This window comes from Nymphaea colorata, chromosome 6, assembly GCF_008831285.2.
Source record: "Nymphaea colorata isolate Beijing-Zhang1983 chromosome 6, ASM883128v2, whole genome shotgun sequence".
Lineage (NCBI taxonomy): Eukaryota > Viridiplantae > Streptophyta > Magnoliopsida > Nymphaeales > Nymphaeaceae > Nymphaea > Nymphaea colorata.
The window spans coordinates 6,876,628-6,901,106 of record NC_045143.1 but is presented as its reverse complement, the minus strand read 5'-3'; the positions used below and the strand labels follow the sequence as shown (position 1 = coordinate 6,901,106).

Genomic DNA, 24,479 nt, shown 5'->3' with positions numbered 1-24,479 from the left:
TATAATATTCCCACAATATTATTTTTCTGCTCTGTTATGATGCATCATAGCACGATGTGGCCCTGCTTGTTCTTTTCCTCGTCACGAAGGAAATTCCAAGATTATGTCCGTTTTTATATTTTACATCCATATAATCTAGGGATGCCAGTGGATTGGATTTAAATTGACTATATCTTTAACCATATCTGTTTTTTCGGATATTCACATATTCGGATTTGAATTCGAATTCGAATCCGAATAAAAAAAAAGGTCATATCCTAATCCAAAACCTGATTTTAAAATTTAAAACTAATTTTTTTATTCAAATCCTAATCCAATTCCAAATTTTGCCATTTTTAGAAATGTAAGTTCAAACCTTTAGCGAAGTGATCTGAATTTCCTTGGTGCTGAGGAAGCCAGGATTCCCTTGCAGATGTCTGCAGCCCGATCTGCACTAGCGGCACCACACCTAAGGACATTGTGGGTTGCTGCTCCATTCCCTGAATGGAGAAAGAAGGAGAGAGTGAAGAGGGAAAAGACGATGGTATTAATGTGAATGTCGTCGTTGGCCATGAGTATATATATCTATAGAAGGTATATAACTAAGTTGTGCATTTGTTGGGATCAAACAGAAGAATTGTTTGATTAGTAATTTAAAAGATAGTCTTTTAAACAGAAGGCTTGTTGCTGAAAATTCTAGTGCATTTGTTTGGATCGGTTCACCGGTTCTGGGGTTTCTGTGCATTTTTTCCTCCTTTCTTGCTGTTTTGTTTTACGCGTTTTTCAGGTTAGAACTTGTTCTTAGTATCATAACAGGACCTTAAATCTCAAGATTCAATGGTTTTCTTCTTTTGTGATCCTTTTTGCTATGATCCTTTTTATGTCTTTGTATTCTTAATGTAGTAAATATATTTCTGTGCTTGCTTGATTTACATAGCATGAAGAGCAACAAGGTAAAGGTGTTAAAAAGTGACTTGTCTACCTGCAGGGAATTATGACAGGAACGAGTGACCAAATCCGCTGGTTTAGGAGAAATTGGAAGAAATTACTTACTCAATGGTAAAAGAATGTGATTATGTGCAGCATCTTTCATAACTTTAAGACAGTCGGTCCTTGAGAACTTTCCTTCGCTTGGAAGCCGTCCTGCTCGTTCACCAGTGGTACATTTGTTGCCGATAAATCTGGACCGAGCCCAGTCAGGACTCACTCCTTTCGCAAAGACTGCCTTGGACAATTTTTAGCACTTTAACTACAGGGGAGTTTAGTAATAGAAACGCTCCGTCTCTGAAATGAAGTGTTCCGTACCTGTTATCAAACACGGAGTTTAGTAACAGAAACGCTCCGCTCCGTCTCTGAAATGAAGTGTTCCGTACCTGTTATCAAACCCCTTGTTAAGGCACCCAGGACACTGAAAACCCGTTCCAAGTCTCCCCATTACCCTGGAGAGACGGATGGGTTGCAGATAGTCCGGCTATGGCTATGCCAGGCTATCGATCGTTCATCTTGGGCGATGGACGGTATCCGAGGCACCTTGACCAATTCTCTAATCCGTAGCCTGCCCTCAAAGTCAAGACGAAGGTAAAGGCTTTAATTTTGGTGGGACCCACTAAAGGACAGCCCGGCGCTAGGATCCAACTACCAGCATTCACTTGCACTTTACTTCGTCTGCGTACGTAGTAAAGAAAAGCAGAGGAACTACTGGGTATGCAGAGTCTCTGGTCTTCTTAGAGGAGATGGGAAAGTTTGCGGAGGAGATGATGGAACGACACGGCGTCCTCTTTCTGCTCTGCTGTGCTGCTGTCCTTTTACTGGGAGGAGCTCAAACGGGTACTCGCCCTCTCTTCTTAAATCTACTCTCTCTCTAGTCTCTTAGGCATGTTTCCGGTGAAAAACGTTCGGCGAAGGGAGTGTGCGTCGCAAAACTTATACCGGCAAAATGTGTAGGACGAAGATAAAATAAACTCGTAAAAAAGTCCAATTTTACCGCAGTTTTTTTTTGTTGAGAGCCGTCGTTTTCCCTCTTTTCCCTCGGTCGCCTCTTCTCCACTCTTTCTTTTTCTCTCTTTTCCCTCGGCTGCTTCTTCTCTTTTCCACTTTTTTGTTATCAAACACAATTAATTTTATCAGGTTAAATTCGTTTTTGTTCTGTCATCAAACAGAACCTCAAATTAAAAAATAGAAAAGAAAATTTCATCACATATTTTTTTCAACATTTTATTTTCATGCCATCAAACAAGACCTTATGTGCTCACCACCTGTTTATGACTCTCTGATAATAGTGTCTAGTTACACAACCCAAGAACGCGTTCTGAGGAGCGAACCGAACGCGTTACGAGGAGAGACAACTACAGAATATTTTAGTACCGAACGCGTTCTGAGGAGAGAACTACAGAACGCGTTCTCATGATTTTTTTTTTAATGGAGGGTCATTATGTAGTTCCTGGATTTTTATATGTGCCAAACTGAAATCTTAAAATACTAAACTACACATCTCATAACACACTGTTGAGGTTTGGATGGCCCCAGCCGGCCCCCTCGCTATTCTCCTGATCACTCATCACTGTTAGCCGTCACTCATATTTTCATCGCCTTATATATATATATAAACAATAGCACTATCTAAAGAGAAATAATAGTACCACCTGATGCCATTAATTTTTTTTCCATCAAGAACGCCATGACTTGAAGGTCGGCCTATCATAATGCATGATGGCAACACAATTAGTATTACCTTTTTTGTGTCACCCAACAATAAAAGGCCATTTATTAGTGAGGCTACGTCATTACTCATACCATTTTTGAAGAATAAAATTCTGGTTCTTATTCCCGTTACTTTTAAATGTTGCTGATCTTTTTAATGACACAAGTTGTTTGAAGGACCATAGTGTAATTGGTTGGGCTAATAAAGAAGTAGGTTTCAGGTACATCATTTTCATTTTCATAGCTGTTATGTTTCTTGTGCCTTAAGTGGTGAGGTATAACGCCTAAGTTCAAAGGTACATCATTTTCATCACTGATGAAGACCCAACTTATAAACCCCAAAGTAGGAAAATTAAGGGCCTTTAAGCTACTTTTTCAGCTGTAGGTTGTTAATCACTTACTCACCCGAAAGAAGGGGAGTAAGGTTATATCGTCTAGTGGAACTGTTATTAACATTGTGTGCCTAATTACTAGGGCAATGTTCATGACCTCATAACATTAAAACTCGTAATTCAGCTAGTTTATCTTGGATTTTTGAAATTCATAAGTTGTGCCTGAATGACACCCTCAAAACCGTTCTTTAACGATTAGGTTTTATGAAAATTGGTTTCCTTTTTAACAAGTTTCTGTGGAGCTTGGTTTGTGTATTTAGATGAGAAGATGAAAGCAACACCTTATGTGAACAACTTGAGAGCAGGTTATTCATGCCCTTCGTGAAAATTGCCATGCCAAAGATTGGTTTTTCAGAAACTCGGCATTTTGCCTCCAAAATGGTGTTGCTTAAGGATATAACCGAAAATGCCAGTAATCTTAAAGAAAATTAGTTTTCCATCGGTGACGTGCTTCTGTTTAATTATTCACCTCCCCCTTGACAGGGTTTATAAGCATCGATTGTGGTCTAACAGAGACCCCCAGTTACACCAATGTTGAAAGTGACAATCTCACTTACGTCTCCGACGACGGGTACGTGGAGACGGGAGTCAATATGCCCTTATTAGATCCCAACGCCATTGACGGCAAAACTAACAAGGTGTACAAAACAGTGAGATCGTTCCCCAACGCCACGAGAAGCTGCTATCATCTGCCGGCCACTGTTGGTAGCAAGTATCTCCTCCGGGCCTCCTTCATGTATGGCAACTACGATGGCCTCAACTCCCCACCAAGTTTCCGTCTCTACCTTGGTGTGGACTTGTGGGACACTGTGACGTTGGCCAGCGCCACCCATGCCGTTAGGAGCGAGCTGGTCACCCAAGCAGTAGCAAGTGTCCTGTATGTGTGCCTTGTGAGAACAGGCGGTGGAACACCTTTCATTTCTTCGTTGAAGCTCCGGCCCCTCCCTAGTACCTTGTATGCACCAGCCAATAGCTCGATTGCGTTGACGACATTCAGACGGGTAGATGTCGGAGCAACCAAACGCATTGGTCAGTATGTTTAATTTTGTTCTTTTCTTTTTTTTTTTGGTGGGGATATCAGCCCTGCATTATTAATAATTTACGATAGTTACAGGGGCTGAGTCGGGATTGGGGTACAGAAATCAGTTTCACATAGGGTGAACACAAGTCTAGTAGAGCCCAAGTTCAGTCATCTCGAGCTCGGCTTGACTAATGAAACCTCGAGCTCGAGAATAGCTCGATGGGTGGCTCGTTTGAATAAAATTGATATTCATCGTTATGTGTTAAGCTCGAACTCGAATCTATTAAAGCTTAATAAACTCGTTTGAATAGAATTGATATTCATCGTTACGTGTTGAACTCGAACTTGACTTGATTAATGCTCAACAAACTCGTAAACTTGTTTGAATATATTTACTTGATTAAGGCTCGAGCTCGACTCGGCAATTACGTGTTGAGCTCGAACTCAACCTGATTATTTGAATGAGTCGACTCATGAACTTCAGCTTGACTGGTTAAGCAAATGATTCGTCTCGAACTCATTCACAAGTCGAGCTTTGACGAGTTGAGTTCGAGTAGCTCGACTCATTGTTCACCCCTAGTTTCACGGGGTTCATTTTAGTTTTCAAACTTTTACAACAGTGAAATTAAAATTTTTTAAAAATATTATCGGTCATATTTTGTTTTTATCATAATTTCAGTGAGCTTGGTGGGAGCGGGGAGAAGGCGTGGCCTGCCCACCTCCTGGCTCCGCACCGACAGATATAATGTATTCGCTTAGGGGGCGCTTGAATGCTACAGATAAACATCCACGAACCAAAAAATTCTACCTGTGTCTTGTGCGTGACTTGCACAGATGTTCTCTATAGCAAGCTCCTTGATGAATCACGGACAAGATTTTTGGGACAAAAAAAACTTAACCGTGGTAAGTCCTCTGCATGTGATGTTGCAGGGAAAAAGCCGAGGAACGTGGACTCCAATCCACGCTCTGTGGTATTCAAACGCTTCCTTATTGATAACATAAGAAGAACAAACATAATCATTGAACGCAGGGAATTGAATGGGCACCCTTCTCTCATTTCTTTGCGTTATTCAGTCCGAGTTAATTGACTTGTGAGTTGTGAGGTAGATGTGTACTTGGTTCACTTGAATCTGAATTCATTAATTAATAGATTTCCAACTAGAATATGAGCAAAAATGTTAATGGTTGGGGTACGTTTGTTGCATTGGTAGTCTGATACAGAACTTACCATATCTAAGGCTGAGGGGAAAACAAAAGTTATTAGGACATGAATGATTATTGGAATTTGAGCAATGAAACTTGTGATGTTAATTATAGACATTAATTTTCTATCAATCTAACATTGGAGGCGTAGATGCCATACTTTATTTGCTAAGAATATATACAGAAAGGATCGTTGCGTTTTCTTAAGTGAAATCTATATGACTATTATTTTTTAACTTTTTGCAAAAACTTGTCATGATAGTTTGAATTCAACCGTTCATTTATCTGGCATGAGAAAACTAGAATAAAGCTACCAATACCAATTATTTCCTTTTTTGTAGAAGTACATCATCTCATTTGGGTATGTTAGATCCTAGGTCCTCAGAATGACAAGGGCAAAACCTTCGGTCCTAGTGTTCCACAGAACGTTGTGGCCCACTTCTGCCAAGACTGGTAAAGAACAAATTCTCTACTTCCTCTAATCTTAGATCTGATCATACATATGTTAAATATGTTTCTACTATGGTTGATTATGATAAATTCAAGAATACGTGAGTACTAATCAGTCGATGTTAATCTCCAATGACAATCAAATGAGCTTGACAAATATGTACCTATTGAAACAGATTTTGGTTGTGTTTTAAGGATTAATTGATGTCATTTTTAAATATTACATGGGTTATTGATAGTACTTGTAAGATCATTTGATGGGCCGACATATGTCTATGAGGAATTTCAGACATTATGGCTGTCTTAATGTAAATATCCGCATAAGTGATTGCATTTTGGGATATTACGTCATTTTAGATGGTATGGGGTAATTTTGAAATGTATAGATATCTATATGCGATTACGGACTCTTTGATGGGTTGAATCCGTAATTATCCTCGTTATATAATGGTAGTGGTCCCTGGGGTCGTGCAAGGGTTGCCTGAAACATTGGTTTCTAGGGTTTTCCTCTTCCCCATCTGAGAGAGACCTCAAGCGCGCCGCACGTACCCTGGAAGACCCTGCTGCGATCTTTCCGTGCACCAGATCAGATGGATTCAGGTACGCTTCCGCTTTAAGTTTAAAGTTATGTTTGATTCAATGATTTAGCATGAACATGATCCTGTTTAGGGCATATGCGTTTGGTTTTGTATGTGCGCTATGGGGAGAAATCCCATCATTTGGTATCAGAGCCTATGTTCTTCGTAGAATCGTTGAATTTTTGGATGTTTTTTTGTGTGTCTCCTCATTGGGTTCTTCCCTGTTCTTCGGCTTCAAGTTTTCAAAAAAAAAAAAAACTGGACATGGGGCGACGGCCTCCATCGCGTGGGCGATGGAAGCCGTCGGCTTCCGTTGCAACCGGAGAAAGGGAGAGAAGGGAGGGGCGCAACGGCTGGAGTCAGGCGTTCTGGCGGGGTAGGAGGGCTGCGATGGCCGGTTCGGGTGACGACCGGCCGCCTTCTGTGCGCCCTACCTTAGTTTTTTTGTTTTGAAGGAAGGGCAGCGAGGGACGATGGCGGGAGAAAAGGGCTTCGCCCACCTCCGTCTGGCCACATCCAGCCTCGCCGGGGAGTCCACCGTCGCCGGTCGGCGCCGTGCGACGAACTGATGCCCACCCACTCCCTTGCCGGCGGCGTTCTGGCTGCCGTTTCAGTCGCCCAACTTCAGAAAGGGGCAGATGTTCAAAACAGAGGATAACCGGTGGTATTTGCCGGCTTTCGGCGGGCATCGGCCCGCCATCGTTGCCGCCGACGTCCGGCGGCCCTGGCGGCACCCGCCGGCGCTCACCCAAGGCCCCCGGAGACCTGCCGGAGGTGAATCGATCGTTCGACGTCAGGCAGGCGAACGGTGGTTTTTCGGTCGAGTGTAGACGAAGCTCGGGCGGTCCTTTTGGGTCGGACCGGGTCGGGTCCTGACAGACCCGATCCGGATCCATCAGCTTTAAAAAAAAAAAAAAAAAATCCGCTCGCCCGTGCGCGTCCGTCTGACTTAAAAGGTTTTCGGAGCGGGTCGGGTCCGACAGGACCCGACCCGTATCCATGCGGTTTAACTTTTGAAAAACGGTTCATTATTGTCAAACCGGTTTCTGAAAAGAATCGAACCGGTTCATTCAGTTTCAGACCGATTCAACTCGATTCAAAACCGGTTCGGACATGTTGGAACCGATTCAGATCTTTTCTGGACCGGTTCAGTTGGTTTTCAAACCTGTTCGTACCCTTTTGGAACCGGTTCACACCTTTGGGGACCGATTCGGACATTTGGTGGACCGGTTCATTCAGTTTTAGAACCGGTTCGAACCTTTAAAACCCGATTCGGACCATTTTGGGACCGGTTCATTCAGTTTTAGAACCAATTCAGGGCTTTCAGGACCGGTTCATCCAGTTTTTGAACCTATTTTTGCCATTTTTTAACCGGTTCATTGGGTTTTAGAACCGATACGGTCTATTTTTGACCGGTACGTCTAATTTTAAGACTGGTTCACCCCTACGTAAGGGCATGTGGGTGCTTTTGTTGTGGTTTAAAAACGATACAGGCTATTTTAGGGCCAATTCAGTAGTTCTTCATCCTCTTAAGCACGATTATGATACCGATTTATAAAATTTTGGACACTTTTGGGCCCCTTTTATTGGATCATTTTGGTTTTGGAATCAATATAGGGCAAATTTGTATGTAAATTTTAATTCATGTATCATGTTTTGCATGTTATTAAAATTGTGTATGTGCTTTGTATGAATGTTTGGATTATGAATTTGATCTTTGGCTATGTCTGTTGTTTGAAATGAGTACGTTTGTACTTTATGTCGCCAAAGTGACCTTTGTTGTACGAATTTGCTTGTTTTAAACATTAGATGATAGTATACTTGATCCATGCGGACAATGATCAGCCCAAAGGAGGATTGTTGTTTGGTCAGGTTTAAGTATACAGAGCAATGAATATGTGATAATTTTTTAGGTTTCCATGTGAATAGCGAGTCAATCCAAAGATAGACTCGTTGTTTGATAGGGTTAATTTTCTATATTCATTGTTGACCAAGAATGCCACTTGCAGTTAATATTTCAATCCAAAGATTGGATATTAGCGTTGCACCGGTACCTTGTGATGGGATTTAGGCCATTGTATTTAAATTCATTTATATTTGTTGTTTCATCTAAGTACATGTATTGATTGTGAGCATGTTTGGTATTTTTGGTTTGTTTTGAGGTTAATTTAACTTTAGTATCCAGAAACACTTCGTGGGTAGATTCGGTGTTACTACTCACATAGTGTCTATGCAAGACTGCCTAAATTGTCGAACGCCAAATGATGCTGAAAGATTCATCTATGTGAGCGATGACAAGAAGGCAAAGGTTGAAGCCATAGTAGATTTTTGGTTATTGTTAAAGACTAGTTGCTATTTGAATTTGACAGAAACTTATGTGGTACCATCTTTTAGATGGAATTTGGTTACTATTTCTTCATTGAACAAGTTTGGTTATTATTGTTTATTTGGAAGAAGTAAATTTAAGTTGTTTCTGCACTCAAATTTGATTGCCACTAGTTCTTTGTCTAGTAGCGATAACCTTTTTTTTGCTTGATATGGTTGCTTCATATAATGAAATCTTGCATGTTACGTCTAGTGGTACTAAAAGTAAAATTAACAAATTAGAATTCTATTATGTTGTGACATTGACGCTTAAGACATATCTCTGAAAAGAGAATATAAAGCCTTATGTCAAAAGGAATTCTTGAGTCCCTTGATTTTGCAGACTTTAATGTTTGCATTGTATGTATAAGGGAAAATGAACAAACATTAAGATGTTATAAGTTTTTTAATCCATTCAGTAAGTCTTTCTTTAAAAGGGAAATGCTCATTTCTTTGAGGATATTGAGTTTGAGGAGGTGATCAGGTTAGAAGCATTGCCTTTGAAGAGGGACCTGAGTCCACTCTATTCAGAAGAAGACAATGATGTCGATCTCCATACTGAAGAACAAACTCAACAACCTCAAGAAAATCAAGTAGAGGTGCCACTGAGGAGATCCACTAGAGAGAGGAGAAATACAATTTCAAATGATTTTGTCTATTTCCAAGAACATGATGTTGATATGGGCTTAATGGAGGATGATCCTGTCAACCTCCAGCAAGCAATAAAGAGTTCTAAATCTCTTGAGTGGATGGATGCCATGAATGAGAAAATAAAGTCCATGATGGATAATAACGTATGAGAAGTTGTTCCCTTGCCTGAAGGTGTGAAACCCATTGGTTGTAAATGGATATTTACAACCAAGAGGGATTCATTAGATAACATCGAAAGGTATAACACACGTCTTGTCGTTAAGGGCTTTACTCAAAAGGAAGGCATTGATTATACAGAGACTTTCTCTTCAGTTTCGTTGAAAGACTCTTTCAGGACTATAATGGCATTTGTAGCTCATTTTGACTTAGAGCTGCAATAGATGGATGTTAAGACAACGTTTCTAAATGGAGACATTGATGAAACGATATATATGGTGTAACCAGAAAACTTTGTTTCAGGAAATGCAAAGAAAATGGTATGCAAACTCAAGAAATCCATTTATGGGCTAAAGCAAGTTTTCCGTCAGTGGTATTACAAGTTTCATCAAGTTATAGTTTCATTTGGTTTTGAAACTAATATGGTTGATGAATGTGTATACCAAAACATCAGTGGGGCAAATTTATCTTTCTGGTTTTATATGTCAATGATATATTGCTGAATAGTAGTGATGTGGGCATATTGCATGAAACTAAGAATTTTTGTCAACACAATTTGACATGAAGGATCTTAGTTGTGCATCTTTTGTATTAGGGATCCAAATATTTCGAGATCGTTCTCGGGGTATTCTTGGATTATTACAAAAGGTCTACATTGATAAGGTGCTTCAGCGATATGACATGAAGGATTGTAAACCATGAAAGACTCCAGTTGATAAAGGAGACAAGTTTAGTCTCAAACAGTGCCCTAAAAGTGAAATCAAATATAAGGAAATTGAAAGGATTCCCTATTCGTCTGTTGTAGGAAGTTTTATATATGCTCAGGTTTGTACTCGTTTGGATATTGCATTTATCATTGGAATGTTAGGAAGATACTTAAGTGATCCTAGTATGGGTCATTGGAAAGCAGCCAAAAGAGTTTTGATGTACTTAAAAAGAACATAAGATTTTATGCTCACATACAGGAAGTCAGACCAGTGGGAGATCATTGGGTATTCAGATTCTAACTTTGCTGGGTGCCAAGATAATGACATCCAATCAGGTTTTGTGGTTGCAGAATTTTGTCACGAGGCTGCGCATTATATATGGTATAGAAAGACCACTAAGGTTGTTGTGTGACAATAATTCAGCATTCATGTACTCTTATAACAGCCACAGTTTGTCAAAGTCGAAACACATCGACATTAAGTTTTTGGGCTGTTAAAGAGGGGATACAGAATGGTCAGGTGTCTTTAGAGCATATTGTGACAAACTCTATGATTTGCGGATCCGCTTACCAAGGGTTTAACACATAAGGTCTTTCACGAACATGTTGTTCGTATGGGGTGTTATCCTTGGATGATGTGCTGGTTTAGTGGGAGTTTGTATTTTGTTTGCTCTTATGTATGGACACATATTCAATTTTCTGCAGAATAAAGTTTAAAGTTCTTTGGATCCATTCTGTGTTTATGTTTTGATCTCCATAAGGTTTTAAAGTTGGAATAGTTGAGAATAGACATGTTGTAATCACATCGCATGTAATTCTCATGCTATACATCCATATCAGATCTATGTCATTGGTTATGTTAACATTTGTGATCATTGAAGGTTTAGCTAACTTTTGATATAGCGAAAGCCGTTTTGGTTCTGTGTTGATATGAACATGGACGAGATTGGTGAAATGACGTTTAATAAGATAGCAGTTATGAGCTCTTAAGGTTTTGTGTAATGTCTGAATGTATTAAGACATATTTGGCCCAAGTGGAAGATTGTAAGATCATTTGGTGGGCCGACATATGTCTATGAGGAATTTCAGACATTATAGCTGTCTTAATGTAAATATCCGCATAAGTGATTGCATTTTGGGATATTACGTCATTTTAGATGGTATGGGGTAATTTTGAAATGTATAGATACCTATATGCGATTACAGACTCTTTGATGGGTTGAATCCGTAATTGTCCTCGTTATATAATGGTAGTGGTCCCTGGGGTCGTGCAAGGGTTGCCTGAAACATTGGTTTCTAGGGTTTTCCTCTTCCCCATCTGAGAGAGACCTCAAGCGCGCCGCACGTACCCTGAAAGACCCTGCTGCGATCTTCCCGTGCACCAGATCAGATGGATTCAGGTACGCTTCCGCTTTAAGTTTAAGGTTATGTTTGATTCAATGATTTAGCATGAACATGATCCTGTTTAGGGCATATGCGTTTGGTTTTGTATGTGCGCTATGGGGAGAAATCCCATCAGTACTAACATAGCTCTAAACCCTGGGGAAAGGGCAAGGAAGGAGGGTGGAGTTTCATCTCTCGTTTAAACTGTTTCATTCTCGTTTGAGCGGTGAAACAACCTCCCGCTCACCCAAAGGTCTTGATATAATCTTAGACAAGCGAAGATGTTCACTCTTGAAACTAAACCAGCTGCTTCCCCCAAAGGCCTTAGCAACCTCTGCAAGTGACATGGTGAAAAATAATCTCGCACTAACGAACCAGATTACCAAACTCAGGTATCCGGCGGACAGCTTTGATCGTATATGGGAGTTCGACTACGATTCATATGGATCTCCCAAGAGCACAAATGCCTCGGTCACCGAGTCCTTGACCCCGAGTTTCGGAACACCCTCAGTTGTGTTGCAGACCGCTGTCTACGCGCCCGGGGAGATAGTCGTTAGCTGGCCTGGGGGAGTCGACAGCGCCTTCTTTCTGACCTTGGAATTCGCAGACGTGGTACCGCCCTCCTCCGGGAAATGGAGGCGCCTGACGGTTCGCCTGAACGATCAACACTGGGGCGACGTCAACGTTACCTACCTCTCCAGCAGTGTTCTCTACTCACCACGTGCTTTGATTGCATCCCAGTACTCGGTCTCCGTACGCTCGACCAACGCTTCGGATGAGGGTGCTGTCCTCAATTCCTTTGAGGTCTACAAACTCCTTCCCCTGAGCGGGTTTGTGACTAATGCTGATGATGGTATGTGCTCTATTGCTTGCCTTATCTTTTTTATACAATGGCTTTTGTCATCATCATCAAGGTCGTTATATATCATGATTATTGGATTGAAAACCACTTTTTTCTGATTAATATGAAATACAAATGGTTCAATCGAACATAACCAATTATTAGTGAAACATCTATGAAAAAATGTCTAGTTCATCTTGCGATTTTTCTAAATTCTGAAGGCTGAGAACAGAGCATGCTTTTGATTGAAAATCTGCTGCAACCATTCAGCTGGCTTGCTTGTTGTCTCCAACTGGAAAGAGACAATTACCAACTTTAGTAGTTTACAGCACTTCCCGAACAACCATGTATGCTCTGTTCGGGAGTTAGGCTTTCAGAAAAAAATGTGTAGTTCAAACCAATGTTATCCGTATCGTATGATACAGATGCGTATCGTACGATACGTATCGTATAGGTCAACAAAATTTATACGATACGCTGTTTAAAGATGATACGCGTCCGTATCGTATACGTATCGCACGATACGTGCGATACGGGGGCCGTATCGTACGATACGGGTGATACACCCCCGTATCGTACGATACGGACTAAAACACAAAATTTTTTATTTTTTAAAGTTTAAACACTCCTCCCTCTCTCTTCTTGTATTTAAAGACTCCAAGAGACGTAGGAGGGAGAGATTTTGCACATTTTCATAAAAAATAACCAATGATTCATCGATTTAGAAAATATTATCGTTAAATCATGAAAGATGATAAGTTGATAACTATATGTTTTGAACTTATAAAATTGTGATGTAATATAAGTCCTAAAACTCAAAGTCCTAAGACTTTAAGTCTTAAGATTCTGTAAAATTTTCAAGTTTAAAATTGTGATGAATGCTTATTATGTTATTTTGAATATCTAATTTTTAATTTTTGAATGCGTTGTTGGCATACATGAATGTTCCTTATGTATGATGATCTTTTTTGTATTTGAATACATTTTTCTTGATTTCTGATTTTTTGTTTATTTTTTCAGATTTTTAATAATTTTTTTTCTATTTTTTTATTTTTAAATATTTTTTAAAATTAAAAAATTAATTTTACGATACGCTATGCTACGTTTACGATACGTTACGATACAGCGTATAGGTCAGCCCGACCGATACGCGATACGCTATGCCTTTTATAACATTGACTAAAACAGTATTTATTTAGGCAATTTCAAGGAAAGACATGTCCAACTTTTAACTACTAACCCAGCTATTCAAGCAGCTCCACAAGTAATTTAAATGTGACATAAAAAGAGTACTTCAGATTATGTTCTTCATGTGAGAATCAATCTCATTAAATGAATTTGATATAAAGTTATCTGTTGATGGCTACCTTTACCTTGCAGATGGATAAATGCTTGAATCTGTATCAGATAGAGAAGCGGACGTTATTGGTACTTTGCTCGTTGATAATGAACGCATGGAGCTTTTCCACATCCTCGAGCTTCCACTTCTTTCTCTAGCCATCTCAATCTCCATGGCTTCCTTCAACTCAGCCACAACATCTCTCATAGTAGGCCTAATGAATGACTTTTCCTGAGTGCATGACATTGCTGTGTCCGCAACCTTCCATATGGAGCTGATCTCATATTGGCCTTGTATCCTGGGATCAATAATACTGTTGATGTCCCCCCTCAAAAGTCTTGGTACTACAATTTTAACTATTGGGACATTTTCTCCTCCATAACAGGACTACCCCAAAGCCGTAGACATCACTTTTCTCAGTAACCTTGCCGGTGCACCAATACCTAAAAAGAAGAAAAAGAATTAATCAACGTTGACATTGCTGCAAGTTTTAGATAAAAGAGGGTAAGAAGAGAAAAAGAAAAACAGGAGGGTGATGGAGGAACACAAACAGGAATCATAGTCCGATCTCCCTGTTTGTGCATATCATTGAGTTAGCAGTTGCACTCACACATATCGGTACTTGTATGCCCATGATCATCTATACTTATATAATTTTTCTTAGTTTAACAATGTTAATGCTTTTAATATATCAATGGACTTGAATTACGCTTATCAATTTGGTAATTATGTTCCTCAAAGGCTGTGAAGCCTGCTGAGGTTGTATAAGTCTCCTGTCTGTCCAGGAGCTCATGTGCATGAGTTCGTTCCAAAACCAGTTTCCATGTTACCAATAATATACACTTATAATTGGAAGTTAACTCTTAGAATTCTCAAGCGAACTGGAACAAGCTCGAGAGCATGTTTATGGCCCTAGTAACCTTGCTTTTATATAAAGCGTGAAAATGAACCAAGTAACTAACATTGCAGCCAGTAGCCAAAAAGTTTATCTGGAATATAGTGAATTCTAGGTTGTATCCCCAGATGTAGTACACATGGTTTGACTCAAAATAGCTGGGCTGGATGATTTTCACGTAGACAATTATGACAAAATTAGTCTTGTCTGCAGACGAAAGCTACATACTCAGGGTCCAAGTAACCAGCTGTGCCAGCAACTGCAGTTGTAATATGTGTAACACTGCTAGAGATAACACTCTTTGATAACCCAAAGTCAGCAATCTTTGCCTCAAAATTCGCATTCAGAAGAATGTTGCTTGATTTCACATCCCTATGAATGATTGCTGGGGTGCATCCTGAGTGCAAATACTCAAGTCCTGCATCCAAAATTGGTAACAATTAAGTACCTGAGAAATAAGAAGATTTGATGGCAAGGATCAAATCAATGAGATCACGTGAAAAAAAAAAAAAAAAGATAACAAAATTTTTCAGATGGTCAGATGCTAACCCGTTGCTGCACCAAAAGCAATGCGCAGTCGTTGTTGCCAGTTCAATGCGTCAGCTCTTTCATCTGTAAAAGCTGGTTGGCTTAAACTTGGGACCGGATTTCTTGGTTTTCCCCACATTTCAAGCATTCTTAAGAGCAGACCATTAATTAAATGACAAGATAACTGAATATCACCGTTTGCAGATAACTCAGATATGATAAAGATTCTCAAAAATCAGGTGTCAAAGAAGATGACATGTCAACAAAGATGAAACATTCTGTCTTTTAATATCATCTGTCAAGAGGGGTTTCTCCACTAGGTGAAAGTCTTTGTCCAAGACGTGGAAACGGGGCTTTCAATGATGAAGAAGCCATTTTCTAACTAATTGTAAGAAGCACATGGAATGTAAGGAACAGAATGACAATATGACATACAATTAAGGGGCGACAGTTGGCAAAGAAGGGTGAAGGAGGCCCTCAATAGGGTGAAGTAAGGCACCTTCAAAAGGATCCATGGACCTAAACATGCAGGAGACTAGTACACATGCAGATAGATGCATGGATTTCTTATACAAGCATAACAACTGAAATTTATAAGCCGAAGCATTATACAGAGTATATTGGCACATTTTCTTTTATCATGCCCATGCAGTCAAATGTTTCTGATGATTCCCATGCAGATAATTTCCTCAAATCTTTACCCTGATTTGAACATGACCCTAAAAGTAATCATATGAACTTTACTTATAATTCAAACATACACACACACACACACACATATATATATATGTATATACATACATATATATAAATATATATATATATTTATATAGAGGGGATACTCACCACACACAAGAGATGTGATCAACCCAAGTAATTAGCTTTTCATAACCTATGTGTTTATCAACAGCTTCCTGGTTTTGAGTGCAAGTTCAAATAGTGTAGAAGGAATACGCAAACATACCTGACAATCGCTGTCGAAGATTGCCATTAGCCATATACTCATAGATGAGGACCATTTGTTTGCCATCATCACAGTACCCAATGAAAGGTGCCAAATGTTTATGATGGACTTGCATCAGTAGGTGAACCTGCAATGCGAGGCAGCTTTATTCCCACCATGATCTGTAGATTTTTTTGTTCATTTATTTATGAACATATATATTCTCATAAAAGCACAAACCTCTACTTGAAATTCCTTGGTTCCTTCTTCTACAAGTCCAGCTACTTTCTTAACTGCAACTTCACGTCCATCTTTTAGATGACCATAGTACACTGTGCCTGATCCTCCTTTACCAATTACTTTGTCAAAATCATTAGTCATTGCCACCACCTCAGAGTATGTGAAAATGCCACTTTTCTTATACTCCATGGTTGTCTGATACTGTTGATGATTGTCTAGCCATTCAGGGGAAAAAATGGTTACGAGAGAGGCTCAATACCAACATGGATATAACTGGTTCTAATTCGTTTTATATATGACAGAAACGAGTTTTATCAGAACCGTGGTGGCAAGGCAATGGTTCAACCTCAAGTATCAACTGTGGAAGATCCAGAGTCGTGTACCTTTTTGCCATTATACAATTAAAAGCACGTGGTCTAATGCTGAATCTGGATGCCTAAACCAGAGTGAACATATTTTTTCGTTTTTTCCTTTGAGAAAGATTTGCTGGTGCTGAACATAAAAGTCCAGCTAAAATTTTGACCAGGCCAACCCCAACTGTATCTCTCCATGGAACAGTTATTGTTCATAACGTTCAAAAACTTTCTCAGTCCATGTCCAGATCAGACCACGTTCACACTTCTTGTCGGCTAAGCATAAGTATTGTGTGACAGTGTCCCAACTTTCCGTTATCTGAAACATGGATTCTCATTCCTATACTTATGCGACATTTTCTTTCTAATTTTTATCTTTTTGGCTCGTTATAGTACCCTTCTGCATAAACTTTTTGGTCCTTCAGAAACACAATTTTCATACTTCAAATTCCTAGGTATATGTTATTAAGTGAGCAACTCACCTTGTTTTCTTCTCTTTATTGTGACTATGACGGCCACAACTATGAGAACTGTCAGAAGTGTAGATATCACCAAAGATATGACGATTACAGTTCTCCTGCTCTTGTGAGTAGTCTTTCCATCTTGGCTGCATTGACCTTCTTGGCAAATTCGGGGATTGTTTTCAATGCTTTAGATAATGGAATTGAAAAAAGACATAATTATTGTTAGCTGAAGGAAGACATGCATATAACAGTACTTGTGCCTGTATGTTTACGTCTAACCTAAACATGAGTTGACCATCTTTCATTTTTTCCTTTAAGCTGGCAGGTAGTGGCCCAGATAGGTTGTTGTTTGACAGATCTCTGAGTTCATACAACGAGTATATCACATATATTGGAGATTTTTATTTCACATTTTATTAACCTGAAAGAGCACTCACATTTTGATCAAACTTGGCAAGTCTTGTAAAAATGCTGGCACTTGTCCATTCAGGTTGTTTCTTGACAAGTTCCTGAATTAAGAGAGAACAGAAAACCAATATGCCAATAGTGGCTATGAGGTCACGGTCAAATTAGAAGTTCAGAGATAAGAACAGCATGATTGTTGAGAGACTCACAATGTTGTCAGCGCTGTTAGCTTTGAAATATGACCAGAAATTATGCCATCTAGCCTGCTATTAGAAAGATCCCTGCAATTGAAAATTGTTGCAGATACATAAATAAGCATCACACTATAAGCGAGCCTTTTTGAAGACCAGCACATGAGCTCTCACAGAGTCACTATTCACGGAGTTGATGAATTATCACATGTCAAACCATCCCAAGGAGAATTTTGAGGAAGGCAAGGATCAGCAACCCAATATTTCTTCAGTTGATAGTACTCTTTGATGGCCATGATGGCGGAAACTGCAATTAAGAGCAGGACATTTACAAAAGAAATTGGAACCAAACTAGCAGAACTATCAAAGATTAAAAAAAAAAAAAACCAAGAAGAAGAGAGAGAACAGAACGTTATTCCATGATCTTCAACAATCTGGATTGTCTCTAATGGTATCCGATTGATTAATGTTTGTGAATCCATTTGTTCAGGGCGGTTTACAATGAAGAAGGCTTCTTGGCAGAGGAAACTTCACTTTCAAAGCTATAAGTTTATTAGTTTTCTTCAGCCTTGCATGTTTTGGTCAATCAGTAATTTAGGTTGCTTATTCCAGCTTCTTGGCATTCGTTATGTATTGCGACTCTGCAGTGTCATCTCTAGAAGCTGGATAAGGGGATCCATTGTTCCACTCTTTCAATAACCTAACTCACGCACTGGAAGCACCAGTAATAAATTGTTACTCCTCAGAGAATGTTGAATGGAACTTTATCCTATGACTACGTTTTGCACATCCGCTACCATGTTTTATGGTCTAATCCATGTTCCTGACATAGAGATAGCAGGCTTCTCACTAATAGAGGGGAATCGGCTTGATGGTTAAGGTGCTACCGGGAACACGGTGCTGCAGGCAATAGGTAGTAAAATTGCCATTTCTGCAATGGTTTTTGATGTTTGACATCAGTAATGCGGCTAAAATATTGTATTGTAAATGGGCTTAGTAATGCTTCCTCAATAGGGTACCAAAAACCATAACACCATCCGAGGAAAACACGGTATTTAGGTGTGACTTCATTACCTTCCAAAAACCAAAAACTACATGAGAAGTACAGCAACTGTGCAGCTTCTGGGGTTTGAAGTTTTAACCCCTATAGAAATTTTGAGAAGTATAAGTTGGCCCTTGAAAGCAAAATTTGCTTCTCCCCTGCTGCTAGGACCATGTGAATGCTCCGGCCCACTATTGATATCAGTGGCTGTGGAAAAGTTCCAGGCATTCATTTTCAAGGAGCAAAGCACCAATAAGGTCCACCTCTCTATCTGATACAGATTCAGATATTTATCCATCTGCAAGGTAAAGACAGCCATCAACAGATAATTTTCTATCAAACTTATTTAATAAAATTAATTCTCGTGTGAAGAACATAATCTTAAGGACTCTTTCTATGTTATATCTAAATTACTTGTGGAGCTGCTTGAATGGCTGGGCTGGTTGAAAGTTCAACACGTCTTTGATTGAGATTGCCAAAATTAATACTTTTTGTGTGAGTGAAATTGCAGCAAGAAAAGGAAATATCGCATCTAATGAGGAACAACAGTGGCTTATATTTATTTGATTATTGACTCAAAGCTTGAAGTGGTTGGTTTGGTAATGAAATCTAACACTGATACATTTGATTTTCAGATCGTCAGCTAGTCAAATTCTGAATATGAATACATTGAAAATGTAAATGCCAGCTATTGAGGAAGTTGAAGGAAAGCCACAAACTGATTCGGGATGGTCATTGTAACCTTGGTCCTTCTGTTAACAATTTCTAGCCTGTAGTATAGGAACATGCACGGCTTTGTGTGGGTATATTTTCTCCACAGCTTGTTTCGTTTTCTGCATGGGGTATATTGAAAGAAAATTTAGTTGAAGTCTTGCTCATGGGAAGAAAAATAATGCGTAGAACTTTCAATAGGCTCTTTAGGCAGTTCTTCCACAAAAACATGAAACCTTGCCAATTTGATATTTCTGCAATATTTAAGCTGATTATGCTCTTTAGCTCCAGAAAATATGTGATAAAGCAATATTTAGGGTAATTTGGGAGATCACAAATATTACAGGAAAAATGGAAAGAAGAGGTGTGTGTACAAGAACCGATGGCTCAAATGTGAGGAGTTTTATGGAAATGGATCAACACAATCCGGATTTCAAGGAAACCCAAGAAGCAACGATCTCAAGTGTTCTGCAACTACCAAGACAAACAGAACACCTTGATTTTTAACATAAGAGACTGAATGGGTAAGCACTTTGTGCTCTCGAAGGACTGTTTGATGATTTTGGTTGTCAATGACTCCGAACCTAAATGAGGACCATTCTTCATAAGGGCAACCCACAGTCATCATACAGAAGTTCCAAAGTGCCAAAGTATCTCAAAAAAGGGACGGATAATGGTTGATTCATCATCCAAACGGTCGGTTGATGACCCATGCACCAAACACCTGGTCAACATAGATGACGGTTTTAACTGACTAAGAGAGAGAGAGAGAGCTATAAAATGAGAATATATAACAAAATTTGGGGACAAGAAGTCCTCTAGGAACATTCGCAAAAATACAAACCGCAAAAACAGAATCAGGAACGGGGAATATACAATACAAAGCACAGAAAAATAAGAGAGAGGAAAGGCGGCGCGGCACAGTCACCCAGTCGCAAACGGACAGCGGCGCTTCAACTGAATGGCAAACTGGACATCTCCTTGCACAAGACGAGCCACAGAATCTGGCAAAAAGAAGGTGTCCTTAAAGACTATGTTGTTGCGCTCCTCCCAAATGCGCCACGAAGCTGAGAGAGAGAGAAGGGGTTGGGGAAGAAAACTCCATCTAGTACTTTATCTCAATGTCAACAAGAAAAAGTAACATCTATAAGAATCGAACAGGGGCATGTCTCAACTACACAAACAGCAGTGCATTAGCGCACCCGTATTCATGAGTCGTGGTCCAAACAGTTTGCAAGACAAGTCAGGCGAAAACTCCTGTGGGCATAACAAATCCCATTGCACCGAGGATCAATTGCTAGGGGTGGACTGTGCCGTTCTTTGGTGACCAAAACAACACAGCATGTTGATATAGGAGTTAATTGAACAATCAAAACGAACCATGCACCATTTCGTGCCAAGTAATTAGATGAACCTCATGTGATCCACATAATAAAGTCTCTCGAAAAGGATTTCCCGGACCAGTTGTCCACGACTACGATGAAAAAAAAAATGGTGGTCCTGCTGAATGGAAAGGCTTGAAGAAGTGAGCCCCAGTCTCTTTCTTATTGATCAGGCTTGCATAGGGGACAAATTGAAGTTAAAGGAGACCCCAAATGTTGCAAGTTTACTTGAGTCTTAATTCAATCGAGTAGCACGAACCAAGCCAAGATGTGAGCCCTTTGAGGGGGTCCAGGCCCCAACAAATTAAGTTCCTTCTATAGAACCACAATAGCCTTTGGGGAAAGGTGGAGGTAGAAAATTTTAAGACATCAAACGCAGCATGTGAACCAAAAATTTCCTCAAAACAAATTAATATTCCTCACCAAATTAATGATTTGTTTTTTTGTTTGCCCAAATGTTTTCACTTTCCATGAGTGCTTTTTTATACTGTTACTTTTCAATTCACTGGCTTGTTTCTAAACCCCTTTAAAATAAAAAAAACCCAGAAATTATTATTACCACACAAATGTAATTAAGTTTCTTTTGTTAAAAATTTCTGACATGGGCCATGGATGTGCCGGAAAATATAAAAATTGTAAACGGGCATTAATTATCGGGGTACGATTTTGGAAGTTCTCCAAAATATTTGAAAATGATTTAATGCCGGTCCGTTTCTTAGCTGGTCCTGTAACAGCAAACAAAAATTTGTCGTCCTTTTCTAATTTTATGAACTCAATTTCCTCAGTTGAAAGCTGAAGCATGTAAAGTCAACCAGTTGCTATCATCATTTAAATGGACGAGGGGACTCCAACCAAGATTTATTCCCCTCAATCTTAAAGGGTTGGTTGATATTTTTTGAGTATTTTATGAATTTATTGTAAAGATTAAAGTATATTCATAAAATACTAAAACTATTGTTTTATGAATCTACATAATCTTTAAAACACATTTACATATTTATGGATTTATGGGTAAATGTTTTTACTGCCAAACAACTCATACGTTATTTAAGGAGCTGCCGACTAGTGCCGAAGAAGAAAAGAAAAGAAAAATTATTTAGCCCTTGTAAATTTTTGAAAAATGTATTTTTATCGCTGTAAAACTTCTTACAAGTCGGCCCTTGTAAGCCAGATTTTTAACTCTGCACCTGAGGCTTTGCGCTCTAGTCTGACACAGTGCTAGAATGCTTATCTCACCCAATGAGTCTCCCTTGAATGCGCCAGTCGACTATTGAGATCAGTGGCCGACTTGTCTCTTGGCTTTTCACATGGCACAAAGGTAACTATCTTTGACCTTTCCACTTTTTGCCTTTGCAGGAGGAACTTTCTCTCGCCACGGTCATTTCTGGCTTTTTTATCAGCTTATCATTTATTTACATGCTTGGAGGAGGTGATTATGATAAAGAAAATGACTGCCAACTCAAAAAGTGGACTAAATGAAGGAAACTCCAAGCAACATTGTCCAACTGTCGTGAATTGTCAATTCCAATGGAATTAATGATAAAAGGATTCGGCACTCGTCAACTTAATTTAAAGGCACCGCATATCAGTTTTTCATTACTTTTAGTTTCCTTATATTTTCAATGCTATATATATATATATATATATATATATATATATAAGAAATTAGATAATGCTGCCAAATACTTAAGATTTACAAATTTTTCATTAAAAGACCCTAGGTTATTACCAAAACCACTATCATCACACCATAAAACCGTTGTTAGTGTCAATATAGGGAATAATTTTTAACCACAAATTTTTAAATTTCAACCATCCAACAGCAATATGACATCTGACACGAGTGGATGGTCTTATACATATATATCCGTTCTCTTCTTCTCAAAAAAGATATTTTTTTATTCTGTTAATTGGTGGTTGGGTCGATTCTATTGAAGAAGGGAACTTTAAAGCATTAATGACTCAATACGTCTTCCCTCTGGAAGTGCTGGCTTCAGGAGCTTTATGGACTTGACGTTCCACTACATAGTACATACTTAACTCATTTTTGCATGTATATAAAACACCATTTGGTTAGTCCAAACATTCCAATGACAAAATAATACGTACGTAAGTACACACACACATATATATATATATATATAATATATATAGACTTTTAGTCCGTTGGATTTGGTTATGGGATCAAATTTGATTGTTCTTTGAATCCAAATTCTCAATTGGCATCTGCCTATTCGACAACACATGAAATTCATCATATCGTTTAATGACCAAATCCAGTTTACTGCAGCATTGTTTAGGACGGACTTTGAAATGAGTAATGAAGAAAAATAGGTAGCGCAGCACGGAGGATTTTCTGAGTGGTCCGGGCATGAGACCTACGTCCAACCATAAAACTTCTCTCGAGTGTCGGGCTGTTTCTGACAATGTTGTTCTTCACATGACCTACAAAGAGAGGAGACATTCCTTTATATTGTGTGACTTCCTCTTTTACATTTTGAAGCAAGATCACCAAGAGACCTACTTGATTTTTCTGGCAACTTAAATCCAGCCGTACGTAGTTGTTATGGTTTACATGCCCTTGCTTGTTCTTTAGGAGGGGCTCTTCGACAAGCAGATGTGTTCTCCTTCGACAAGTAGATGTGTGCAAAACACGTTTTTTCATTCTAGATTACGTGCATAATTGAGATGAAAAAGCCATGTTTTTTGGGTTCAAGATTACGTAGCACCTGCTTCTTTAGCATTGGATAATATTCACTATTGTCATGCTTCACTATTTAATAAGCCTAAACAAGGTCAGCAGAACAATTCCCATTGTAATTGGCATCTTAGCCAATGATCTTGTTTTGGTCCGCATTAATATATAATTATACATTGCATATCGCAATTCATGAGAGAGGGTCCATGGGTCTATATCAGCTATATATAAATACATGGGCATGCATTTTTTTTTTTCAGAATTAATATCTATAACTGCTATGGTTTCCGTACTCTGGAGACTATTAAGCTTGTGTCATTGATTACAATAGTGTTGTTCAAAGAAGGAATGTGTGTTTATTTACTTTTTATATACTTTTTGTACAGTGTTTTCTATGCATGCATGTCACTAGCTTATAGAATGGGAGTTCATTTACATTTATGTGCATATTATTGTGTCCTGCTGGAAAAGGTACTGTAAAGGATGGCAAGAGAATTCAGGAAGATTGAAAAGCGAATTAAATCGAGGATATAGCTAGCTAGCCAAGCATCTTTACTGGAACAAGGTGGCGGTTGCGGAAGAGAATGATCGTGCTATATGGCAAAAGCCCGTTAGTCACATTGAATGCGTGAAGATGGAATACCCGTTTAAAAAGATGTATTGAATATAGTGCATCCTTCGCTAAAGCTGGATTGCTAATACCCGTTTCTGTACATCATTCTTCATCTTCTATGATGGTTTTCTTGTTCATACAGCCCCCTATAGCTGTAACTCAAGACAAGTATTCAAGACACTTAGTTGGATGGGGCCTACAAAATTGAAAACCTGCCATTGCTATTCACCAACCAGCATTTATGATCCCCT

At 39.1% G+C, this 24,479-nt stretch overlaps 2 protein-coding genes across 5 annotated transcripts; one reads left to right on the top strand and one right to left on the bottom strand.

Moving 5' to 3' along the window:
• Positions 1-1,680: 1,680 nt before the first annotated feature.
• Positions 1,681-14,452, top strand: LOC116256369 (putative leucine-rich repeat receptor-like serine/threonine-protein kinase At2g19230). Of its 4 annotated transcripts, none has more exons than XM_031632725.2 (3): positions 1,681-1,806; positions 3,555-4,100; positions 13,805-14,452. In XM_031632725.2, exons 1-3 carry the CDS (start codon positions 1,713-1,715, stop codon positions 13,810-13,812), a joined length of 648 nt encoding a protein of 215 aa, XP_031488585.1. In that variant the 5' UTR covers positions 1,681-1,712; the 3' UTR covers positions 13,813-14,452. The 4 variants fall into 4 exon arrangements, with proteins under 4 accessions (XP_031488585.1, XP_049934358.1, XP_031488583.1 ...); XM_050078401.1 differs by lacking the exon at positions 13,805-14,452 and adding an exon at positions 6,200-6,320; XM_031632723.2 differs by lacking the exon at positions 13,805-14,452 and adding an exon at positions 5,637-5,715.
• LOC116255960 (probable LRR receptor-like serine/threonine-protein kinase At4g29180) lies at positions 14,110-18,078 on the bottom strand. Its single transcript, XM_050078308.1, has 10 exons — positions 17,972-18,078; positions 17,801-17,872; positions 17,624-17,695; positions 17,466-17,546; positions 17,205-17,371; positions 16,370-16,584; positions 16,151-16,277; positions 15,208-15,270; positions 14,887-15,076; positions 14,110-14,206 (listed from the first exon to the last, which is right to left on the bottom strand). The coding sequence occupies exons 1-10, from the start codon at positions 18,076-18,078 to the stop codon at positions 14,116-14,118; spliced, it is 1,185 nt and encodes a 394-aa protein (XP_049934265.1). The 3' UTR covers positions 14,110-14,115.
• Between the last annotated feature and the right edge of the window lie 6,401 nt (positions 18,079-24,479).